The 24,454-nt window shown below is 35.3% G+C and overlaps 3 protein-coding genes across 7 annotated transcripts; all 3 read left to right on the plus strand.

Moving 5' to 3' along the window:
* The first annotated feature begins 491 nt into the window (after positions 1-491).
* On the plus strand, positions 492-6,088 carry LOC100256800 (large ribosomal subunit protein eL18y). Its single transcript, XM_002270599.4, has 5 exons — positions 492-701; positions 797-886; positions 997-1,125; positions 1,244-1,426; positions 5,742-6,088. Exons 1-5 carry the CDS (start codon positions 699-701, stop codon positions 5,898-5,900), a joined length of 564 nt encoding a protein of 187 aa, XP_002270635.1. The 5' UTR covers positions 492-698; the 3' UTR covers positions 5,901-6,088.
* Positions 6,089-7,061: 973 nt separating this feature from the next.
* On the plus strand, positions 7,062-18,725 carry LOC100256778 (protein GAMETE EXPRESSED 2). 5 transcript variants are annotated; one of them, XM_010651273.3, is made up of 17 exons: positions 7,062-7,407; positions 7,582-7,917; positions 8,543-8,881; positions 9,379-9,705; positions 10,020-10,226; positions 10,319-10,404; positions 10,478-10,619; positions 11,360-11,665; positions 12,615-12,739; positions 13,136-13,353; positions 13,470-13,697; positions 14,565-14,797; positions 15,475-15,713; positions 16,991-17,147; positions 17,714-17,877; positions 17,998-18,092; positions 18,377-18,725. In XM_010651273.3, the coding sequence occupies exons 1-17, from the start codon at positions 7,317-7,319 to the stop codon at positions 18,531-18,533; spliced, it is 3,450 nt and encodes a 1,149-aa protein (XP_010649575.1). In that variant the 5' UTR covers positions 7,062-7,316; the 3' UTR covers positions 18,534-18,725. The 5 variants fall into 5 exon arrangements, 4 of the variants coding, with proteins under 4 accessions (XP_010649575.1, XP_010649576.1, XP_059592672.1 ...); XM_010651274.3 differs by having other exon boundaries at positions 18,383-18,725; XR_002030003.1 differs by lacking the exon at positions 18,377-18,725 and having other exon boundaries at positions 17,790-17,877.
* Positions 18,726-19,085: 360 nt separating this feature from the next.
* On the plus strand, positions 19,086-24,411 carry LOC100251672 (probable acylpyruvase FAHD1, mitochondrial). Its single transcript, XM_002270746.5, has 7 exons — positions 19,086-19,498; positions 19,646-19,811; positions 21,829-21,881; positions 22,013-22,075; positions 22,852-22,902; positions 23,019-23,136; positions 24,016-24,411. The coding sequence occupies exons 1-7, from the start codon at positions 19,385-19,387 to the stop codon at positions 24,129-24,131; spliced, it is 681 nt and encodes a 226-aa protein (XP_002270782.1). The 5' UTR covers positions 19,086-19,384; the 3' UTR covers positions 24,132-24,411.
* The last annotated feature ends 43 nt before the right edge of the window (positions 24,412-24,454 follow it).

Here is a 24,454-nt window from a genome sequence, read left to right on the forward strand (position 1 = left end):
TTAATAGTGTTAAATATTAGGTTGTTTGTTTTTGTAGTATTTTATTTCTATTAAGTATTAAAAAGTAAAAAAAATCAATGTGTTATTTTTTCTATTTAGAAAAAGCTATATATTTTGGTTTTTTCTATTTAGTAAAAAGTTAATAATAAGTCATGAAAAAGTAGAAAAATAAACAACCTATTTTATAAAACTAAATTGCTTTCAGCAAAAAGCCAAAAAAACAAACACCACCTTAGTCAAATCAAATCTTATTAAGAGGTTCAGCCGAGATTATGGGAATGTAAAGTGGGCCGGCCCAGGTTGGACGCCCTGAAGCTTCGGTGAGGCCGATAATGGGCCGACTTAGGTTTAGACTCTACATTGTTTTGGACCTCGGCGCTGTGAGGGCAGCTTGGGCCGAAGCGAGTGGCCCGATAATGGTCCGGCCAGTAGGCCTGTCAGTTCTGGATTGGTCCGGAATAACCCACGACAAGGGAGGAACACATTAAGATTCCACGTGGAAGAGAACAAATGGGCGTTTAGAATGTGTCTGAGACCACCTGGTCATCTTAAGATTCCCTTGCAAAAAACCCTAGGGTTGAACTGCAAATGAGAGCATAAGAGGATGGTATAAAGCCCATCCATTATTCCCACCTCTCGAGTCGCGGCTGGTAAGAGGATCACCTTTAGCAGTAGGAGGAGGAGCAGCAGCAGCAGCCATGGTATACTCTGATCCAAAGCCATAAGGCGGTCGATCCTCTTCCCGTAATCTCTTACCATCCAGAACTCTCAATTCACATTTCTCTTGTTTTGGCAGGGTATCGATTTAGTCGCCGGCGGCAAAAGCAAAAAGACGAAGCGCACCGCTCCCAAATCTGATGATATCTACCTCAAGCTCCTAGTCAAGGTCTCCACAGTCCTCTCTCGTTTTGTTTCTTCTTCTATGAATGTGATTATGTTGGTATATATGTATCTGGATCTGGCATTTTGTTGAGTGATTGTGTGGTTTGCTATCAGCTGTATCGTTTTCTGGTACGGAGAACCGGAAGCAAGTTCAATGCCGTGATACTGAAGCGTCTGTTCATGAGCAAGATCAACAAACCTCCGATGTCTCTCTCCAGGTTGATTCGTTATATGCAAGGAAAGGTTAGGGGCTCTTCTTCAATTGTTCTTGCTTTTATTTATTTTTTATTTTTCGTTATTTTCTGGTGTTAATTGGTGATTTTGTTTTTTAATGTATTGTGTTCTACTCGTGGATTCTCAGGAGGACAAGATTGCAGTGCTCGTGGGAACGGTAACGGATGATCTTCGGGTCTATGAGGTGCCGACATTGAAGGTAACTGCTCTGAGGTTCACGGAGAGGGCGAGAGCAAGGATCGAGAAGGCCGGTGGAGAGTGCTTGACGTTCGACCAACTGGCTCTCAGGGCTCCTCTCGGTCAGAACACGGTATGGAGTTAGATGAATTTGTTTATTCTATGTTATTGGCTTTCAGATTTATTTGCTCTATCTCATGGTATACAGGTGGGAATTAAGATTAGATTTTCTGGTTTTGAATTAATGGAAAACAAAATCTGCTTTATGAGAATTTGAATGGATTCACAGGTCTCATTAAAATGTTTAGGATCAGATAAACATTGCATGAGCTCAGTTTTCTCTTGTGCATGTCATAAGATGTTTACAACTAATACAGTATGCACTTGATTTCTCTTATGCATGTCAATCGACTGATATACCTAGTTTAAGAAGGCTTACCATTTATTTATCAAGAAAAAACAGTGCAGGCTATTTCTGGGCCTTCAAGAATCCAAAAGGCGATGTAGAGAAATACAAATGGTTTTGTTAGATTAGATTGGGTGAAGGGTGGCTACGATATTAGTTGGCAATGTCATTTTGCTTGCTGATGATTAAGATACTTTTCAGCTAACAAATCAAGAAAACTCAAGGCCCAAACCTCTATGATTCTCAAGCATTGAATTGATCTTGCATCTTGTTGGCTCAAACAAATCATTTGAGTGCGTGCTAAGGAAGATATGCCTAACTTGTTTATTTCCAATTTCCCATGTTGGCAAACTTCCATAATTGTCTTCTAGTTTTAGGTCAGTCAAAATATGTCCCAAGTTCATAACATGAATTGCAAAAAAGACCTTTTCTTGACATCAAAGAAGGTCCCATTAAAGGGACCAATCTTAGAGGTTCCAAGATGGGTGTGAACTAGGTACTTATCAAAAAAAAGAAAAAGAAAAAAAGATGGGTGTGAACTAGGTAAGTCTCTATTAAATGAGTCTACTTTAAGATTGTTGGTTCAAATAGTCTAAGAATTGAATCTTAAACAAAACTAACCTAAAGCAAAACAAAAAGGAAACAATACAAAATTGAAATAGGGCACTTATCAAATCATCCAGTTAAGGTGTGATAAGGCATTGTCCTTAAAGTAGATCTGCCCTCCATGGGTTATCAACCATAGTGTAGTAGGGAACCAATTTCTCACCTCTAAGATCCAATAGCCAAGAACCGTGCCTTAGATGCACTTAATTGATGAGGAGGCATAGTACAACTTGAAAACCTATAAGATTTTGAAGTTCTTACAAAAGCTTCATGAACCAAAAAGGAAAAAAGAAAATTAATTAACGCGTTCTAACTTACATGTTCAAACTCCACTATCTTGTTTTCAAATTCACAAATGTCTTTAAATGAGTCAACTCTTATATGTTCCAGCTTATGTGTTCAAACTTCACTCTCTCGTTCTCAAATCCACATATGTATTTAAACAAGAAGAGTTGACCCAAGACTCCAACTGAGAATGACCAAGTTAAGAAATTAAAACTAAAAAAAGAATTATTTTCACTTTGTAAAGTAGTAGTTGGAATTGTGCGTGTATTCAAGGGGTTCCTTTTTGTGCACGGACGATGTGCATTAAAGGTTTCTTGATCGGGCCACTTGAAATCCCACTGGAATGGGCTTGACCCTATAGACACATGAGCTCCTGCTTCCCTCTCCACAAGCTTAAAAAGCTAATGAAATGAGTAACTATATGAAGCATTGACACCTTTTAGCTTTTGCACTCAAAACTCACACATACACACTCTTTCCTAGGATCAAATCATAGGAGTTAAAAGAGTAATGGTAACCCAACTTACTAGAATGGAATCCTATCAAGTAGGTTCATATGGGGGATTGTAGGAAGGCTGAGTTATGAGTGCAAAAGCTAAAAAGTGTTAATTCCATTTTGTAAAGGGATTGAAACCTTTGTCTTTATATGGTTTCCTGCATCCTTAGTCCATTGGGCTTGTGGAGAAGGAAGTGAGAGTCTTGCTCGCCTATGGGGGCCAAGCCCATTCCAGTGGGATTTCTGGTGGTTTGATCCAATAAATCTTAATGTACGTGCATCGTATGCGAACCCCACTCCCATTCCCTCCCTCTCTTACAGGCACAATTCCAACCACTTTTTACTAAGTGAAAATCAATTTTTTTATTTCTTTGACTTAGTCATTCTTAGTTGGAGTCTTGGATTGAGTCTTTTTGGTTAAAGATGTTTGTGGATTTAAGAACGAGTTAGTAGGCTTTGAACAAGTAAACCGAAACATGTTAATTAATTATTTGAATTATTTGTTAATTAATCGTTGGACTTTGCAGACAAATAATCCCCTGTTCTCAAAGTTTCCATTCACAACTCTACTCCTTGGTGAATACTCATTATTCTACTCTTTGTCATCCATTCATTGTTTTCTTGATCTCTATCTTTCACTGCTGCTTTCCTGAACATACCTTCTCGACAATCATAACTTCCCTACTACCAAACTCAATAGCCCTTTCGTTCCAGTAATAGCAGCGATCCATTTAGTTTGCTATAGTGCTACAACCAACTCTTTGCCACGGCCTACTACAACTATACACCTTGCATCCAAGTTCTACTATTCTAGCCATCTGCATTTGCTAAGTTCTGCTGTTGTAATAGCATTGCTTTTCCTAAGTTTGTTATGGTTTTCCCTACTTTTGGAGGAACTTCAAAATCTCATAAATTTTGGAGTTGTATTGTACCTCACCAATGGAGTGCACCTAGTGCAAGGTTCTTTGCTGTTGGATCTTGAAGGTAGGGTGTCAGTTCTCTATTGCACCGAGGTTGATAACCCAAGAAAGGTGGATCTACTTTAAGGATAGTGCTCTGTCACACCTCAGCCGAATAATCCAATAAGTACCCTATTCCAGTTTTGTTTTCTTTCCTATTTGTTTGGTTTTGGGCTTAGTTTTGTTTAAGATTCAATTTGTGGACTATTTGAACCAACAATTGCATCTTCCAATTGATCTTGTTTATTTAGCTCCCATAAAGTACATGTCACATGCAATCTGAAATTGTACCAAAATCAATATTTGGAATTAAACCAAAGAAATAGAGTTTGCAAGTGGAGAGGACTTTTGGGTTTGTGGATTTGTTGTTTTTTGAATGTTATGTCCTTTATTTTGGATTAAAAGCATGCACTTTGATTGGAATTTAAAACTGTGAACTTTTTTTGAAGTGAGAATAAAGGTTCTGGTATTGTTGAACATTGCCCAAAAGCCCTTAATATGAAGAATTATTTTATTAAAAGGGTTTAAATAATCTTTATGTTGCAAAAGTAGTCCTTCCCATGTTTCAACTTGAAAAGTAACCCATTTTGTCATAAATGTCCTTCAACATTTGGATTATTTTTTGGAAGAGGTCACTTTTACAAGAAAAAATGATACCTATCAAAAAAAAAAACATGAAGAGTATTTATGTCCAAAAGAGGTGCATTGTTGGACTCAAACATGTGAGGGGTTACTTTTACAATATCAGAATTATTTCATCATTTTTAATCAAATAGCCCTAATTTTAAATGCAAGATAACTTCCTAATACTCATTTAGATGAACTACCTCTGCAGCGCTCAGGTTTCACAAGAAAGTTTATAGGCTTTGAAACTCCTTAAATCCTGCATTTATGGGGTTGTGTGGTATTGTGGTTGCACACATATTTGGTTTGTTATCACCTTTAAGAATTCACCTTTTGTCTTTTTGTCTTTTTGTCTTTCAAAAGAAGTTGAGGTTAAATAAGAATACTATAAGGCTTTATTTGGATCTTGAAAACTATGAGGGAAGGGTATGAAATATGAAGGAAAATAATATCTCGGATTTGGTCGTAATGGAAATAATGAAGGAAAAGATAACATGATGGAAATTAGAGGATAATTTATGCAATTTAAATATCCTTGTTGTCTGATCTTGGAAAAGAAGGGAGGAAACCCCAAAACATTTATTGGGGTAAAGCATGTAGTTTTTCTTACATTTTCTTCTACCTGTGGTTTTTTCCTCACAGTTTTTGAGATCCAACTTAATGTTCCTTTTAACTCATATGGATACAATGGAAGTTCCGGTTTTTTTATTGTTTTATTTTTTATTTTTTATTTATTTTTATTTCTGTTTAGACAATACAAGATTCTTTGTTTATGAAGTTCCCCAAGCAGGCTTTTTTTGGAAGTTTATATAACTTATGTCCAGCACTGTCTGGATAAATTCTGCAACTCGCCTAGTCTCTTTTTTCATTAGGACTGTATTTATTAATGTGCTGGCCATCATCTTCATAATTGCAAGATGTAGTTGTGATTGTATTCATAATTGTAATTAATTTACATGCTTAGTGGTAGAATTATTTTGATCATTATTCCAATTCTTTTTTGCTGAAAATTCAGGCAATAAATGAATTCTGTAAAAGAGGTTTAACAAATTAAATATTTATTTGATGCCAGGTTCTGCTGAGAGGCCCAAAGAATGCTCGTGAAGCAGTAAAACACTTTGGTAAAGCTCCTGGTGTGCCACACAGCCACACTAAACCATATGTTCGATCAAAGGGAAGGAAGTTTGAGAGAGCCAGAGGAAGAAGAAACAGCAGGGGTTTTAGAGTTTAAGTTGTTTGTTGGTTGTTTTATCATTATAGACAAAAAATGTCATGTGACACATTATGCATCCTTCTACATCCTGTTGCATTTCAGTTTTTGTTTTGGATCAAAAGCATGTTCTCTTTTATTATTCCCCTATGCTTTTTGTGGACTTGTGAGCTTGTTAACAATGAAAATCTAGGTTTTTCCGGCTGAAAGCTAGTCTTTGATTTGGTTTATTGTCCCAAACGAGCAATATGCTTGGTTGTGTTCTTGAAATTTCCCAAGAGCACATTGTTGGTTGGTCGTGGAATTGGGGGATTATGTGGATCATGATTTGGTTAGTTAATTATACCAGGCAAGCCTCTTGTGCAGGATTTTACCATTGCTTCATGGTCTGAATATTAGTGTCCGGTTGTGGTGTTTTAAAAAAAAGTGTTTTTGAAAAAGAAAAGAAAGAAAAAGAAAAAAGGTATTTGGTAAAAATTTAGGAAACGTTTTTAAAATTTTGAAAAATTATTTGTAGTGTTTTATGGAAAAGTATTTATAGGTGATTTTCAAACATTTTCAGAAAAACACTGTAAACTTCTAATTTTGAAAATTTGAGGTTGAAAAAATTATATCTTTATTTCCTTATGTGGAATAGTAGCGCATCCAAGAGGGTCATTGAAAAATGAAAATGGTTTTGAATGATTAAATTGTTTCATTTTATCAAACATGAATCATAATCTTATGCTGGCATCCTACTGCATTTAGAAACAATATTGTCGACTGATCGGACGTGTTGGTGGATTGATTAGTTGGCAATGGCTAGATTTTTACCTTCCTCCCTCCCTCCCAATAAGCACGGGTAACTTAAAAGCGCAATTTCAATTATCCTGGGCATATCGAATGGCGCATGGTATCTTCCATAAACTTACTTGACTTAAAATTTTATAATAAATAATTAGCGCCTGTGTTGGCTAGTGAGAAGGGCTATTAAGAACAACTCTTGGTTGTTTTTTCAAGTAATTCACACATGAAAAAAGATTTCAAAACTTTTTTTTTCCTTTTCAAAATACTATACAAAAATAATTGAAAACACATTAAATTTGTCAAATAATCGAAAACGCCTTAAATTTATCTTTAAAAAAAAAGGGATAAATTTAAGAATTGTTTTCAAAACAAATTTATGAATTTGAGAACTTACTAAACACTACCTTTTTGGCTTGTGCCGGATAAAGGGAACAGGGGAGAGCTGGGCGCCACACCCAGTCAACCAGCGGTTCCAACCGCTAATAACCGCCGAAAAATCGAAAGGGCCAGAATCACTCTTGAGAACACGTGCCGTGTCGTAGTGCCCTTGATGGACTGCTTTTTAGAAAATGGTAGACTACCATTAAAAGGACAGTTCCTTCCTCAAACTGCTCTTCTGCAAAACCCTAACCTCTTACTTCACTCTCACTCATGGCTATTCAAATGCACCTATGCGTAGCCGTGGCACTCTTGGCTTCCTCCTCTTTCTTCACAGCCTCCACTTCTGGCCTCGCACAATCAGGTATTTTTCACCATCTGTTTGATCGCTGAGAAAACTCAGGAAATGAAATGGAAATCAGTTTGAAGTCGCTACATTTTCTGTTGTTGAGTTCCATGCGTGTCAGGTAACATCTTTTAGGAACATTATCTTGGTTTCTTTTTCAAGGTACGAGTGTTTTCGTTTCATGTTTTGCAGATGAAGTACCGAAACCGAGTTTTGCTTTCAGTTGGTTAGACGATCTTAATACATTTGAAGCCGGTGGGATTGCAACCATAAAGATCAAAGTACTTGGAGACTTTGACAGTAGAGGGAATGGTTCCCTTGATGAACGTGCTTTTAATCCAACACTCACTATAAATGGGAAGATGGGAAATAGTTCCTATATTTCCGGAGTTTCTTCAAATCTCGAGGGTGATTCTAGTAATTGGAGAATTTCATTCACTCCAATCATGGCTGGGGTATTTAATGTGATTATCAGCGACAAACATTTCGGAATCTTAGATTCATCTCTTCATTTTGAAGTGCTGGAAGGTTTTAATTAACATTATATTCTGATATCATGGTGTTTTATTTTAATCCTCATGAAAATAATGCTTACCACTTTTGTTCATTTTGCATTTTTCTAAACTATGGATTAGCATAATTTCAATTGAGGTCCCATTTGTTTAAAATTACCTTCATATCATTTGTTGGTGAAGCCAATCCCCTTGAATGCTCTTGCCTTAGTGTTCAAGTAATAAAACTAATTTAGTTTCTGACATTTTCCTGACTGTTTTAATTGGTGAAGCCAGAGCCTTCAAATGCAACTTGCCTCTATTTAGAAACAGAACGATGTAGGTGGTGAGAGCTTGCTGATTCTTTTAATGTTTGGTGTTGAGTACCTCAGTTAGAAATTGAAGTAATATAATAAGTCATGGATCAACCTGGGCACAATAAACTAGAAACTTGTAGTTACTAATTTGCTGCAGTTGAGTACAATCATAACTTGCTCCTGTCAGGGAAGTGCTTTTATGCTAGTGTCCAATATATTGGGGCTGCAAAATTGGACTTTCTTTCATTTATTTTTCACATAATTTTAAGCAGTTCTATTTTTAGTGTTTTCAGATTTTGTCTTCAAAAGATACTCCTTAACTCAACTATCACTGCATGATTGAAGGGCATTTATACCCATCTGTTTGTGTTGCTTCATGGATGAGTCCTATAAACGAATTTGTAGCTGGCACAAGAGTCACAGTTCTGATACTTCCTAGAGATGCCTTTGGGAATAATATCTCTTCTTCAAGTGATGATCCAAATTCTTCTAATTTTATAGTTTCTGCATCTAATGCAACTGGTTCAGTGGCAAACCTTCTCAATATCACCAACCTGGGATGGAATAAATTTGGCTACATCAGCATTGAGTTGAATGTGGCCACAGCTGGAAGCCTGTTGTTACATGTAGAAGGGGAAAATCAGGCTTTGAATGGTTCTCCACTACCATTTAAGGTGAACCCAGGTGATGCACTGCAGCATTAATTATGAGAACATGATCTGCATTTAGGGACACTGATTTTACAAACATGAGTTGGATTTTTCTAATTCAATAGCAATTCATAGTGCTTCTCCTTGTCTGAGGGTGTTTGCATTATTGAAGCCCAAGAGTAATCTTTGTTATGCAGGATAACTTGATTAATGGTGTCATTTTTTTTTTTGGTGGTTCTATTCTTTTCTGCATATTGTTTAAAAGAAATTTAATTTCCTAAGTTTACTGATATTCCATTATTCCTATATTATGCTTTCATCTGGTAAAAAACTCATTGTTATTTGTAATAGGGAAAAAATCATGAATTGTACTCTGTTTCTTGCGGTAGGGCATTGCGAAGAGTAGTAAAGATATAACATTGTTGATTCTGATCAACACACATTTTCATGGAAATGTAAATTTCTTTGACTGGGTTTTAATGTGGCTCATCTTTCTCTCTATTGATGAAATTTTGAACTGGATTGTAACAGGACCACTGGATGTCGCCAACTGTGTGGCAACATGGAATTTTGGGACAAATGTACTACAAATATTTTCTAAAGTGGAAATCTTTATACATCAGCAAGACCAATATGGGAACCTTGTTTCAGGATTGTATGCATTTGATGCTCAAGTTGTCGAAAAGGAGACAAATTTGTCTATACCTGTAGCAGATTTACACTTTGAAGAAGTGTTGCCTGGAATTCAGTTATTTTCATTCAGTGTATTGGAACCAGGGAACTTCATTCTGACAATATTTGACACAAAGCAGAATAAGAGCATCTCCAATATGCCCTATGACTATACTGTCTTTGTAGGTGTGTTTTTCAAATCTTTTATTCTCATTATTTGTCACTTTTTATATCATTGATATTATGGATCTTTCCTATTATTTTGATTTTCCCTTTTGTGTTTATGGTTCTTCCCAAATATAGTGACAATTAGATGGAGGACACAATTTGTTACCTTTATTTACTAGTTTCATTGGGTAGTTAGGTGTTTTTTTTCCTCCAAGTTGGTCTTTGCCCAAGTTTCAATAAACTTTCTAATTAAATGCTCAATATGCTTCTATGAGTTACTTCTGCAAATATGATTGTATTCATTTGCCATTTTTTTTGTTTGATTTGAGTAGGTTATTGCGATGGGTTAAAGAGTGTCATCAATGGATCTGGTTTAGATAATTCTGTTGCTGGAGAAATGTCACGTTTTACTATTTATTTGAATGATATTTATCAGTATCCCTCCCCAGTTGAATTAGAATGGCTTCAAGTGCAAATTGTGCGGGTAATCGATTCCTATCATCTACTTCCAAGCATATACCCAATGCAGATTGTCAATGGTACAAGCATTCCAGCAACTATTCAGTTATTTCCTTCTGATGGAAATATCTTCAGTCGTTATTTCACAAAGACACATCCATCTTTGAAACAGGAAGCAGGCTGAATGGAACACTGAGCTATGATGCCACCAGTCATTTAGAAATTTCTCCTGCTCCATCTGTTGAGCTGAATGACACTGTAAGAACCACATGCATGCGTTTCCTTCAAACATATATACTCAATTACTGATAATATTTTCTTCTATATTCAGTCTGTTGGGAACTCGATAGTTCAGGCAAGTGCTTTAAATGTCATTTATACACCTGAGAAGAGTGGGATTTATGAAATTCGTTTATTTTGTGGAAATATTGAGTTGAATAATGGTCGCACATTCACAAAGGAAGTAAGAGCAGGTATTCTCAGCCTAATATAATTTATTTTGGTTTCTAGTTTGTTGTTTGTTTTTATAAATGTTGATATTGCTTGTGTAAAGTGAAATAGTAATTTTGGATATTTCAGATTTCCTAGAAACAACTTATTGCCAATTTCTGCCACTCCCATCCAACTCTAGTGTAGCCACCATCCTTGGTGGGTGTGTGTGTGTGTGGATAAAGTTGTTTGAAAAAACTCCCTCTCCTACGTTAACGAACACAAGTTACACCGACAATGAAGCTCACACATCACACTTTCCACCCTCTATTTAAATAGAATTGCATGCTTTGACAAGTGAATATTTTTTATTTTATTTTTGAGAAACATTTCAATTAACATTTGTGTCAAATGAATGGTATGTTATGTCACCTACTTTCTCTCACAAAAGTGTTCTGAACTTTGGAGAAGCAAACAGCCAAGGTTTTGAATAATTAATCCATGATATGATAGTGGTGCACCTCAATGTTGTACAGTCCTTTCTTAATAATAGGTTTTATTAGACAGTTCTTTGTGATTTTTGAATTTTTTTACATGCGATTTATCACCTTTATATTTTAAGGAAATAAGTCTAAGTTTGAGTATTAATAGCTTAACTGGTCATCTGTGGCACATAACATCAACTCTATTATTGGTATGCATGGCTGAAATTTATTAATGGCGATTGCACATACTTGTCTTATAAGACCCTACTTCATTGCTGTTGAATAATTGCTTTCTGCAGGTGAGGTTAATATGACGCTTTCAGGAGTTGTCAAGTATGCACCCAAAGTACCAAAGTTGATTAAAAATGAAATAGTTGTGAAGCTATTGGATTCATTTTCTAATCCCATAACGTTGCAACAATCAAGACTCAAACTAGAGATTGGTTCAATTAATAGTTCTGGTTTGAGTTGGATGTTTGTGGATAACAATGATGGGTCATATGTTGCTCACTATCTGGCTAAGGATGTTGGCACTTATGAATTATGTGCTTCTTTTGATGGCAACCATTTCTTACCGTGTCCCTTTGGGGTCAATGTATACAGTAGTAAGTATGGCAACAACATACATATTATAGCCTTTCCTTGGTAGACTGTTTGATGGGTTCTGCGGTATATGAAGGTGCATGTCATTTATGTTCCTTTTAATGATATTTATGTTGTCAAGTTCTTTGGTAGACTGTTGCCTGTTCCTACGTTAGAGATTTTTTTATTTTATATCGGACTTATCAGAACTGTAGGAACATTAATTAATACTAATTTGAATTGCATTTCTTCAAAATTATAGGACTGTGCATCAAGTAGAAGTACAGAATTTGGATTTTTTGCCACTTCACAAAAGGGTCCTGCGGTTTCCAAAGATTAATATATGCTACAAATTGATTATTTGTCACATGGTTAATCAATATTGAATTTGCAACTTGTACAATTTTCTCCTTGTCCTAAAGATCAGCGATATGATGAGAGCTAGATGATGTCTAGACAAATCAATTGAGAAGAAGGTGATTGTATTTGTTCAGGATAATAAGCTGAAATGTGCAAAATGGAAAACATTGAGAGGAAAAGTGACTGAAGGGGAATTTCATTTGAGACATTTATGCTCCAGTGAGATTAAAGCTTATTGATTTATGCTGTTCTGATCCACACACGCAAAAAAAATCAAATTGAGAGCCAACAAGAAAATGAAATGCAATCGATGAATGTTAGACCTGAAAGCTAAGGTTTTATTTTGTCCTATCTGATCACGAAGTTGGAGAACTACTGAAGGTTAGCTAACATGATAGCTTGAGTCAATTTTTAATTTGGTTTTAGGTTTGATGTGGTAAAATCAGTAAGCATTCCTGTGGACATGGTGTGGAACATTTATTGATGAGAGAAGTAATAAGTCCTGCTAACCTTGTTTAACATGATGAATATTTTAAATTAGCTTTGTTTCCAGTTTCGTAATCAACGTGAAATATTTCTTATGCATGGATTGACATTCCCAATTTCTTTCAGGTGAATATTTTCCTAAAGCCTATGATGATGTGGTATCTGTCTGGGAAGATCAGTCAATCGCTTTTGATGCTTTAGAAAATGATTACTTTGCTGGTGACAGTGCAAATATTACTGACTCTTCAGAAGTAAGACAAGCCTTACCATGAGAGTAGTTTTAACCACACAACAGTCAACACCATGTCTCCCTGCTACGTCCAGATCCTTGCAACAAAAAGGGAAAGAAAAAGAAAAAATTACACTGATTTTCATCAATATGGATTGAATCAATGGAGAGAATAGGAACAAATTTGCTTCTCATCCCTTGACTCAAATGATTTTTTATCATCATCCATTTGAATCAAAAGAATGCTTCCTTAATGGCGACATTATCATTAGTGTTCTCTGACTTGTTATATATATATAGATTATTTAGATTTTATAGCATTGATTTCTTTACTTCACAGTTTGTAGTATTGCTGACAGAGTCTTCTCTAGAAGATTTTGGTTGGAAAATTGACTTGCTTCTATTGTTATACTGGCAGCCAGATCATGGATCACTTCTACAGTATGGAGGACTCTTTAGATATACTCCCTATAAGGGTTTCTTCGGAAATGATTCTTTCAATTACACAATATCTGATGTAAATGGAAATCTTGCTACTGGTGCAGTACATATATCTGTTCTTAGTATCCCACCTCAGTTTGTTTCCTTTCCAAGTCAGTTGCAAGCAATTGAAGATATGATAAGTCCCAGATTTGGGTAAGGTATTACACATCCTTGAACTTATTTTAAAATGGAAATGAAAAGTAAGGTTTCTTTTGGTTTTGTTCCCTGGATTTTTTCTTTTTTATCTCTCCAATTGTTGCTCTTTGCAGTGGTTTCCCTGGTTTTGAGATAACATATTCAGATATGATGGAGAACATATCTGTTAATTTAAGTGCAGAATATGGGACGATTTTTCTCTCTCCTATGCTGATGCAATTTTGGCAGCCATTGTCGAGTGGACTTTCTGTCAACAGAGGGGATGGAGAAGCTGAGGATTTGATTTTGGAGGGTCGTGCTGAAGTAATTAATATTGCCCTTCAGTCAATCAAATATCTTGGGTACTGTAAACTGGATGGCATCTATCTTTTGCATCTGATTAAATTATATGATGATTTTAGAATGGATTTTCTTTTAGAATGCATCCATCATGTTTTCCCATGAGCTGATCTTTTACATTTTTTTACTCATTTTCATGGTCACCCTAATCTGGTTGTTTGTCCCAAAAATTTCAAACTTGTATGATGTCTTAGTCCACAAAGAAGATGTATTAATAAGATTTTTCTCTGGTTAATAATGAGGATAGCAGAAGATATAAAAATGCACTGAGGAAGTGATATCGCTCATTATTCATAAATTCATTTTGAAGAAAAAGGGAAAAATCATGGTTTCAAATATGTTGCAAGTGTCTGAGCATTGTCAGTATATGGTGCATGCCTTGCATCTAGTTGGTACTGAAATCCATGTGTTATTAGTGATATTGACCGGGGAAGGCAGAAAGAAGACAGGCGGTAAGCTTCCTTTGCTATTTTCTTAAATGTATTAAATAAATGAATGGATTTAGGCAGCCATGACAATAACTTAAAGTGCGCTAAGAGGCCAAAAAAGGAAAAAAAAACCATAGAGGAAAAGAAATGAAGAAAATATATGTGGAGGTTATTTTAGTGAAGTCTTTCATGACCATTAACTGAAAGTTACAAATTCTAAAAAAGTGTATATCCTTTCTGTGATTGGCACTGTGTTCATGTACCATTTACAAATCATGAATCAATATGCTTATAGGTGTATTTGGCCTTATATGTGTATTTGCATATCTCTCTCTCTCTCTCTCTCTCTCTCTCTCTCTCTCTCTCTTATACACACACATGAATTTTTAATTCAAATCATAAATAAATTTAGTGATGTTGCATTTGTTTCCTTTGAATCAGAAATGAGAACTTTTGTGGTGATGATGCCATCCAAGTATCTACCATGAATAGAAATGGAATAAATTATTTGAATGTTCCAGTCTTCGTGGAACCTATCAATGATCCTCCATTTATTCACGTTCCTGAATTTATTATCTTGAAGAATAGTAAAGAAGATGGTTCACTAATCTTTGATAGAGAACAAGACAAGTTTGAGTTTTTCATTGGGGATCCAGATCTTCTTTACGTCCCTGGTATGTTTAGTATATTTAACTTTACTATTGGGTCTTCTTTGAAGTGTTTAAGCCAGATGAAATCATCATATTGCAAACATAGAATATTACAACAATACATACTAGTGTCCAATCTGGGAAACAAGGATGTTTTGATCATCAAGAGGTTTGTTGCAAGATTATATGTGGGTTTATCATGCGTGTGCTGTTCAATTAAAAATCCAAATTCAGGTGCTTCTATAAGTTAATTCTGTCAAATTTCAAGAGAAACATGTGCTGTGATAGAAGGTAAAATATACAATCTTTTAGATGGTATGATTTAGATCGAAGATAACTGATCTTGTGGTGGTAGTATTTTGTGCTTATATAATTATATCACTTTACTATTATTAAAACTGGACCTAGGCTATTTCCTTTTTGAGTGATTGATTCTTAGAAGGAAGAAATAATTGCCATTTTTTTTTCTCCATACTCAAAGCTAGGAAACAAAAATAAAATAAAATCTTGTTACAAACTACGCAGTTATAAAGAGTATGATTAATAACCACAAGTTAGTTATAAATAGCACCGTTTTCAAACATGAGTACATCCTCAACCTGTGATAGACGATTTAATTCGTATTTGTACTAGAGCTGCAGACACATCTGCCATTTCTGAATTCTAGAGGCTTGATAATCTGCCAGTAAGCTATATTTCAGGTGGTGAATCTCTTTTTGTGGTAATGTTTTCTGTGGAGGTCAATTCTGGAAGTCTGGTTGTCAATCTACCGGCTGAGCTCATTAATACAACTGAACTGAAGCTAAAGAATAGTTATCAATGGCAAACTCTTCAGACTTTTGTTACCATCTCAAAACATTTTATGGTCAAAGCAAAGGGAATTAGATTTCGGGGAACAGTTAATGACTGCAACTATGTCATGCAACAACTAATATATCAAGTGAGTGAGCTGATACTCAATGCATCATGATGTCTATTTAATTTAGTAAAATTGAATCATCCTCTGTTTTTCTTTACCTTTCTTATTTCTAGTTAATTATAATTTATATCAATTTCTAGGTATATGATAATTTATCACATTCTGCAATTTAATCTTCATAGTTGTATCATGATGTGGGTGAGGTATTACCAGATGCCCCATGATGTTTATTATATTTAGTAAAATTGAACCATTCTCAGTTTTTCTTTACCTCTCTTATTTCTAGTTAATTATGCGCCTGCTGGGGAGAGCTTTTAGCTTCTTCTTTTGTATAGTTGGAGCAGAAGTAGAAATAAGTATTCTTGCTATGTAATAAATTTTACATTCAGGATCTGTGTTATGGAAATGCTTTCATTGAAATAAGGATAAGTCACCTTTGAAAGTGTGGAGCCCAAGTTCGAGAATTCTATGTAAATTTTCTGTGAATGTGATGGTTTTATTGCATATGTAGATAAGTTGTCTGCGGTTTCAACTTTAAAAATGTATATCCAGAGATTGTAATGAGGGTGGAGCGAAAAAAGAGGGCATGACATATTTGATGAAATTTCAATGAATCCGAAGGCACTTGCTTATATTGAAATATTAATTGTGTAATATAAGAATGAATATAATAATTAATCTCCTTACCTGAGGTTTTTAGCATGCCCTTAGGTTAAAAATGCTTTTAATATAATCACTCCTGACATGTCCTAATTATAAGCAAGCAAATATTTGCAATTCAATCTACATTATTACCAAAATTTTGGAACATAATAAACACTCATAATGTTTTTATCAAAATTAGAAAACACGCTTGTTGTCAGAGAAGAGTATTACATAGGATAGGCTGTGTTAAATTCTAATCATAAGCCGAAGTATATTCAGCATGTTAATTACTGAATCCAGGGCAAAACCTTTTATGTTCAACACTTTCAACTTATATCAACAACTTGATAAATGGACTTGCTTTTATGGTATAGTTTCTGTTCTACTCATGGATTCTTTGGTGTTCTATTTACAAGGGTGCAATTTGTAGTCTGTTTCACTAATAGCTATTGGGTATTTCCATCGAGTTGCAAACATCTGGTTTTGCACTTCTTCCCACTAAACTTCATTATGGCTTTTGCTATAGAATGTCAAACTGAAACCTGGTTAGAATTCTAAAAACCCAATACTGTTGAAATAGCAAATAGCCTGTTAAATTTCCATTAGATTCAGGCCTTCAATTATTTATATAATCAACTCTATTTCCTGTACAGGGTGGAGAGCATGGTGCTGTTTTAACAGTGACATTGAATGACATGGGAAATTATGGGGGTTGTCCAGACTCCGCTGAAAAGATATCAATGCCCCTGTTTACTGAAGCTAGCGTAAATCTAATAAGACGAAGCCCAATGAGTTCATTGGTAGCTCACAGTAAGTACAATAACATATCCTAAGTCCTGCATGATCTCTCCAAGAGCTTGTCCTCTTAGTTCTTGTCACTATTCTCTTCTAGAGTTCTTTAATTGCAGTAAATGTTACACATAAAATTTTTCTTTCCAAAGGTCTAATCGTGCTATCTATGATTGTTTCAAGAAGTTCAATTACCAATATCCATTCCAAACAATGAACTAGCTTTTTAAAAGATCTCAGTCTTGTCTAAAATCATATCTGAATATTGCTTCTGATTCCGAGTTTCATGTTCCTATAAATATCAGTAAATCACAGTTCCTGGTGATCACTTAATAGTTTGACCAATTAAAAAGGAGGTTAATTTATAGGTTCAAAGCCTCTAGGAAAACTTTCTTTAAGACTGAGTTAATAGGAGATAAGTTTTGAAATACCCTACAAAATTTTGCAGTATGAATGTTGCTCTATCCAGTCAACTGTGACAGCGGTGCATGAAATTCTGAAGTTTTTATCATTTGTACAGCAGCAGGAACAGTTCATAGATGCATTTAATATCGACCAACCTAATTCTGTTTTCTTGTGTGGTACAGCCCTAGGATCAGCAATTGTCGTTGAATTCGTCGTGGTGTTTTTTCTTGGTGTGCTACTTTTATTTTTCACATGCAGATGTGCAATTGTTCTCATAAATGAAAGACGAAGCTGTGATGTCAAGAATATTAGGCTATCTAAAGTATCAAGTTTGCATAAACCAACTGTAAGTGTGCCCCAAACTTCTTCATTGCCCAAGTGATATTATAACTTGTATAGTTTCATTTAGATGACTGAAAAATGAAACTAAAATTTGATATGGCATGTTTTTCTTATCCATTTGCAGCCCAACACAGATTTATCTACGGATGTGACTTACTTCACTGGTTGTTGTCCAAGCCGCTTGTTACTTACTGGCCGGCCTTCCGATTTCCACCAGAGGTAACCATTTAACTTGAGAGCATAACAGAAATGAGTCTTTTACCGTGCAATTAAACAAAATGGGGACAGCAGAATTTTAGAAAGCAAAATGATAAAAGAGTGCTGCATAAAGATCTTGGGTGGTGTTAGGTACACGTTATATTTATAGGAATACATTGACTATTATGTTAAGTCTTAGGTGGTGTTTGTTTTTTTTACTTAAACACCCTATTAATCTTGGAAATAGAGATGTTTAAGAGCCTCTCCACTTTTTCTAGCCTTGCTTATTAATTCTATGTGCAAAGCTTCAGGTCACACCACCATTCAAGAAATGGAGACTCCGGAGACTCTGCCCAAGACACTTTCGGGGCCTCTCAATCTTATAGTGATCGCTATCAACGGACTCCTCTTCCTAGTTCCATGCCGCTAGCTATTGAAAAGGGGAAGAGTGTGACGGTTTGAGCTGGGCCAAAAATCCAAGGAACTTAGTCTTTCCTTGGCATTTTGATTGTTTGTTATGTATGGGGTAAATTACAAAAATCACCGTTGTATTTTCATTTGCCTCTGGGTTTAACTCCTCTTAACTCGCAAGTCTCCTTAACCCATAATTTTTAAAATCATTGCCTTTTCATAAGAGGTGTTTTGGTTCTGCAATCCTAAGGACGACATTATGTATGTCTATACGAATGATAATGGTAATATAAAGAAAAAAATTTAAGATATTATATAAGTATATAATCATTTTAATCTTATTAATTTGATATCATAATTGTTTTCAGATTTTTTTTTTGAAGTATTTTAAGAAATAATTGAAGCTATAAAAAATATTTTGAAAGCCTTTAGATTATATAATGAATTGGGGAATAACAATTCAATTTTTTTTAATATATGAGTTTTAAAGTAGAATTTTGAATTTTGTTTTAAGAATTATTTGATTTTGATAACTATTTTCCCCAAAGTGCTCAACTTTTTTATTTCTATTTTATATGAAGAGCATTAAACTGGTAAATGGTGGCGGAGATCAGTGTTTGGAATATTTTTGGGGATTTTTTTTATTCTAATAGAAAGAATAAACTAAATTATAAAATGAAAATTTCAATTACTTCTACAAAAATTGGATTTCATTTACAGACAGAAATTTAAGAAAAAAAGAAAAAACGTAAAAAGAAGTTACATCGAGAAGGCAAATCCGGGGAAGATTTGACCATCGATTAGACTCTGATTGAGAAAAAAGTGCCAAACTCCTTCAAGAGAAGTTTAGTGCCCTAAACCAGAAAGTGATCGTTTTGACAGAGAATAGTGATTTGGAGGTGATGGCGACGGCATCTTCTGCTTACCTGAAGCTCCTGCAAATGGGCACTAAGATCGTTGCCGTCGGCAGAAACTATGCTGCTCATGCCAAAGAGCTCGGCAACGCCGTTCCCAAGGTCTCTCCCGCAAATTTCCTTTTCCTTTTCTTTTTCCTTCATTTTCTCACCAAACAAACAGCAAATCATAAGGACTTTCTCATGGATACAGTTGCAATATATATATATATTTTCAATTATAGAATTGAGTTTTATGGTTACTTTCAGGAGCCGGTGTTGTTCCTGAAGCCGACCTCGTCCTACTTGGAAAATGGAGGGACGATCCTGGTTCCACATCCCTTGGAATCACTTCATCATGAAGTGGAATTGGCGGTTGTGATTGGGCAGAAAGCTCGTGATGTTCCTGAGTCTGCTGCCATGGATTATGTTGGAGGTACGCCCTTAACATGATCTTCACTTTGATTCAGATACGGAAAAAACCCCAATTACTGGCGCTATGTTGATACATTTTGCAAAGGGGCTTCCTTTTCGATTTTTGGGATGCCAAACGTTAGCTTTATTCAGCTTATTCTATGTGAATTCTTCGATAGAATATTTTTTAATTAGATTTGATTTGAAATTGAGAGCCCTGGTTTTAGTTTGAAATTATGCTTTTTTCCTTTGGGTTGGGGAGTGAGCTATCTGGAATTCTAATTGAATTCTAAATCCATTGATATATAAAACAATCAAATTGCAAATAGATGTCCTTCTTTGTTTCCTTCTAGCTGCATTTGGAATGTGTAGGTGCAACCCAAGATTAGCATTTTTGCTTGGGAGGCTACGTGGGGCAAAGCCTTAATCCCGGATCTTGTTCAGAAAAGAGGATGGGCCTTGGCAAATAGATGTTTTATGTGCCTTGAGAAAGAGGAGACCATAGACCATCTTCTTCTACATTGTTCAAAAACAAGGGTCTTATGGGATTTACTTTTCAATTTGTTTGGGGTGTCATGGGTGCTGCTTTCATCAGTTAGAGAGACTCTACTTAGTTGACATGGTTCTTTTGTGGGCAAAAAGCGCAAGAAGGTGTGACGAGCAGTTCCTCTCTACATTTTTTGAATGGTTTGGAAGGCGAGAAATAGATTGACCTTCAAGGATAATGTGTTGTCAATCTAGAGACTTAAATACTCTTTTGTTCTTTTTCTTTGGTCAGAGGCCAAGTTGTTTATAGTTGATTGCCCTCTAACTATTGTTAGTTTTATTGATTGGTTGGTTCTAACTAAGGTTGTTTGTTGGGCTAGCTGGGTGTTTTTCTTCTTTTTTGGCCGTTTTGGCGGTGAGTGTATAGGTATTGTATACCTTGAGTCGCTTTTTTGGCACCTCTTTCTATATGAGATTTTTCCTTACCTATAAAAAAAAATAAAAATGAAACAATCAAATTGCGGCTGTGTCACTGGGGCCTCATCTCCAATTCAATGCAACTGAGAACAGAGTAATTTGACAGATTCAATGATTTGCAGCAATGCACCATCATCCGTTTGTCATGAATCTGCTGAAACAAACTCAACCTAAGATGCTTGATTACTCAACCTATGCTTTTTTGTTAGGTTTTCATAGCAATGCTTGACAGTATTATGCATAATCTCTGGGTATTGTTGATAAGTGGAGCTCACCTTTACATGGGTTCTGAATATTCCCGTTGCATTTTGTGATTCTGATTTCTACTATAACATATAGTATGAAGTGGTTATTGGGGATTAGTGTAGATTACATGGATCTGTGGTTGGTTAGATATTCTCTATTACTTTACTGATGGAATTTGGGATTGGGACCTAACAACAAAAAAGAAAGAAGAAAAGATGATTTTGGGCTTGAGAACTCATGATTTTTATATAGCATGGTATGGCATGATACAGCATGTATAACATTTCTTGACCAGTATTTTCTTTCTGTATTTGCTTGGAAATACTTTATGGGCAGTTCTATGACATTTTTCTTCTTATTCTTATTCTTTATTTCTTTTTTTCTGGTTCTAATTTCATCTGCAGTTAAGGTGGGAGAGAATAAGAGATGAGGTTTGTTTTGTTGAAAATGAATGGTTCACTTATTAAAAATTAAGGGTTAATTTCAGTCACCTCCCTCGAGGCTTGGACTAAATACACTTACCCATCGTTAGTTTGAAATTTCGTCAAATACCTCTCCTATCCTTCTAATTTGTTAATTTCGCACACCTTCCCTTTGACTCAAAAGTAAAGGTGATATTTGATAAAATTCCAAACTAATGGTGACTAAGTGTATTTTGTCCAAACCTAAGGGAAGGTGGATGAAATTAACCCTTACAATTAAATTACCCACTGTTAGAGCTGATCATATTATGTTTTCTTTAATGGTATTATTTTTTGCCCACATATTGATGCTTTTCTCTGCAATATGATGTATGCATTCATAATTATCACCTTTTTTTGGTGCTTCAGGTTATGCAGTTGCACTGGATATGACTGCAAGAGAAATCCAAGCTTCTGCAAAGGTATAACTTTTGTTCTTTAGCTTTTATACAAGTTCAATAGGTAGGATATTATATTCATTTTTTTTTGTTCTGTTTTGCATTGTTTTATTTTGTTTTTTAAATGCTGATTCCATTTTTGTGCTTTTTGCCAGTCTGCAGGTTTGCCATGGACTGTATCTAAGGGACAGGATACTTTCACACCAATCAGTTCTGTTGTAAGAAATGATTTGAGTATTTCTTTTATGTCTTTCTGCTAAGGAAGTTAGTTCAAATTAAGTTTAAAGATTGAAAAGGGAATTTCAGACTATAGGGGTATAATTGCTGGAGTGGAGTGTAAAGGGCCATCACAAACACCAAATAAATGTCAGCTGGGGAGTGGGTTGACCGAGCTTCTTAAATAGTCTTTAGATCACTTTTATAACTTGTTTGTTTTAGGTGGTTGAAACACAAAAGGGGGCAATTCTGGGGGGAAAGGGAAACCATTCCATTGGCTACGCTTCCCCTGTTTATAGTTTTACACCAATAAAAGGCTCTTTTTTTTTTTTTTTGACCTTTTCTGTTTCCTTTTGCTTTTTGTATTCCTGAATGCATTTGAAATGTAGTAGCTTAATTAAGCAATTAGATGAAGTTGATTAGGAGCTAACTCTTCTTCCTATTGAAGTCATTAATATCTCTTTCCCTCTACTTTTCTCTCAAGTCTTAACCTCCCCACTATCATATACATACACATTTTTTTATGATGTTATGAAAAGAAAAAAAAAAAAAAAAAGTGCTACAGTCACATTAGCATGTATGCATGTGACACTTCTACTCCACTAGATTAGGTAGTAGGTACCAGCTTACCATTTTTTCTTGCCATGCTTGCATTGGAGGAGATAATAACAGGGCTTTAGGTGCTTACTTTCAATTTGATTCTTCTCTGAGCATGTATCATTTCTAGCTATATCCTGAATTAGTTCTATAATTTGATATACCAAATATTTTTTTGCAGCTGCCCACATCAATGGTGTCAGACCCTGACAACTTGGAACTCTGGTTAAAGGTCCCAAAGTTTTCATACTTGATTCTCAATTTTCCTTCAGTGCTCTATAGATGAATTGATGATTTTTGTTGGTGATTCCAAACTTACTGAGATTGAAAAGATTTATTTCACCATAGGTGGATGGAGAAATAAGGCAGAAAGGCTCAACAAAAGATATGATTTTTAAGATCCCATTTCTCATTAGCCACATAAGTTCTATCATGACACTTCTTGAAGGAGATGTCATACTTACAGGTATTGCATTGTTATTTTTCTTGCTTCTGTTGTTGAAATTTTGATTCTTAAACACTATTAGCAAAGATCTACTATTAGCAAAATGCATATCTTGGCCTACTTGACATGTAGCAGATTAGCAACATATTAGCCCCTTTTAGCGAACTTGATGTTCTTTCTGTATGCTGAAAGTTATGTTTTATGGTCCTCATTTTCTAGGTGTTCACTTTTGCGGGAATTTATGATTATCTGATCTGTAAAAGGAAAAAAAATTGAAAAATGCATGGCCATTGACAGATCACATATTAAATACTGTCATTTAAATTTTCAAAGTACCAAAATTCTTGTTCTTCCAAAGTTAGGATTTGAACATTATATATCCTTGCCTAGAATTCAAAATTAGTTGTATTCTTCAAGATATACTGTTGAAACTTGAAATTGAAATTTGCAATCAGCAATGGCTTATATCAGAAAAATTCAGGTTGGTGTTGTAACCTACCCAACCTCAGCTTGAGTCCAATGCTTCCGGAAGTGTAGCCCTTAGTTACTCTAAAGGGACTGCTCTGCCAGGTGCAGATGTTGATGGTGTTCTTCTTGACAGCTTTGTAAGTCGTATCAAGAACACATCAATACATATGCCTGAAGCAATTTTATTTGTTTATCAACAGATGGCTGTCATAGGAGAAAGAGCATCAATTGGAACCACTGATTCACCATAGAATGCAGCTTGTTATGGTTCACTACTAAAATGATCTAACATGAACATTGATATGGTTAATTTTGATCATTCAAAACCCCCATGATTATACCAATTCAGCCATATTGACCTCTATGAGATAAACATGAAATGAAGCATAAATAAAATGTCTGCTAATTGTGTTGTTGATCATGTTTGTGCAGGCACTCCACCAGGTGTTGGCCCTGTAAAAGTAGGTCAGAAGATAACAGCTGGCATAACTGACCACCTGGACGTTCACTTCAATGTTGAAAAGCGTCGAAGGCCAGAAAGTTGTTAAGCTGCCCAAATCAGCCCTGTGGTGATTGCCATTGATGGTTCCTGCGGTACTTGTCCTTCAACTCGAGAAAAGGGTTGACTCATATTTCTTGGTATATCCTTATTTAAAATGGATTATTTTGTTGGGCTTGATTTGGGCAACAATAAAGGAAAAGCCTTGTAAGGCTGGATTATTCCCCACTAAATTAGTACATCATGAACTTCTCTTTTCGGATACATGATGTCAGACTCTGAAAGTTAAAATTTTTCAAGATTATTACATGGGGAATTGCATTTAAGCACACCTTATGGTATCTGCTACACCCGATTAGGCTTTATGCATAG

Source organism: Vitis vinifera, chromosome 5, assembly GCF_030704535.1.
Source record: "Vitis vinifera cultivar Pinot Noir 40024 chromosome 5, ASM3070453v1".
Lineage (NCBI taxonomy): Eukaryota > Viridiplantae > Streptophyta > Magnoliopsida > Vitales > Vitaceae > Vitis > Vitis vinifera.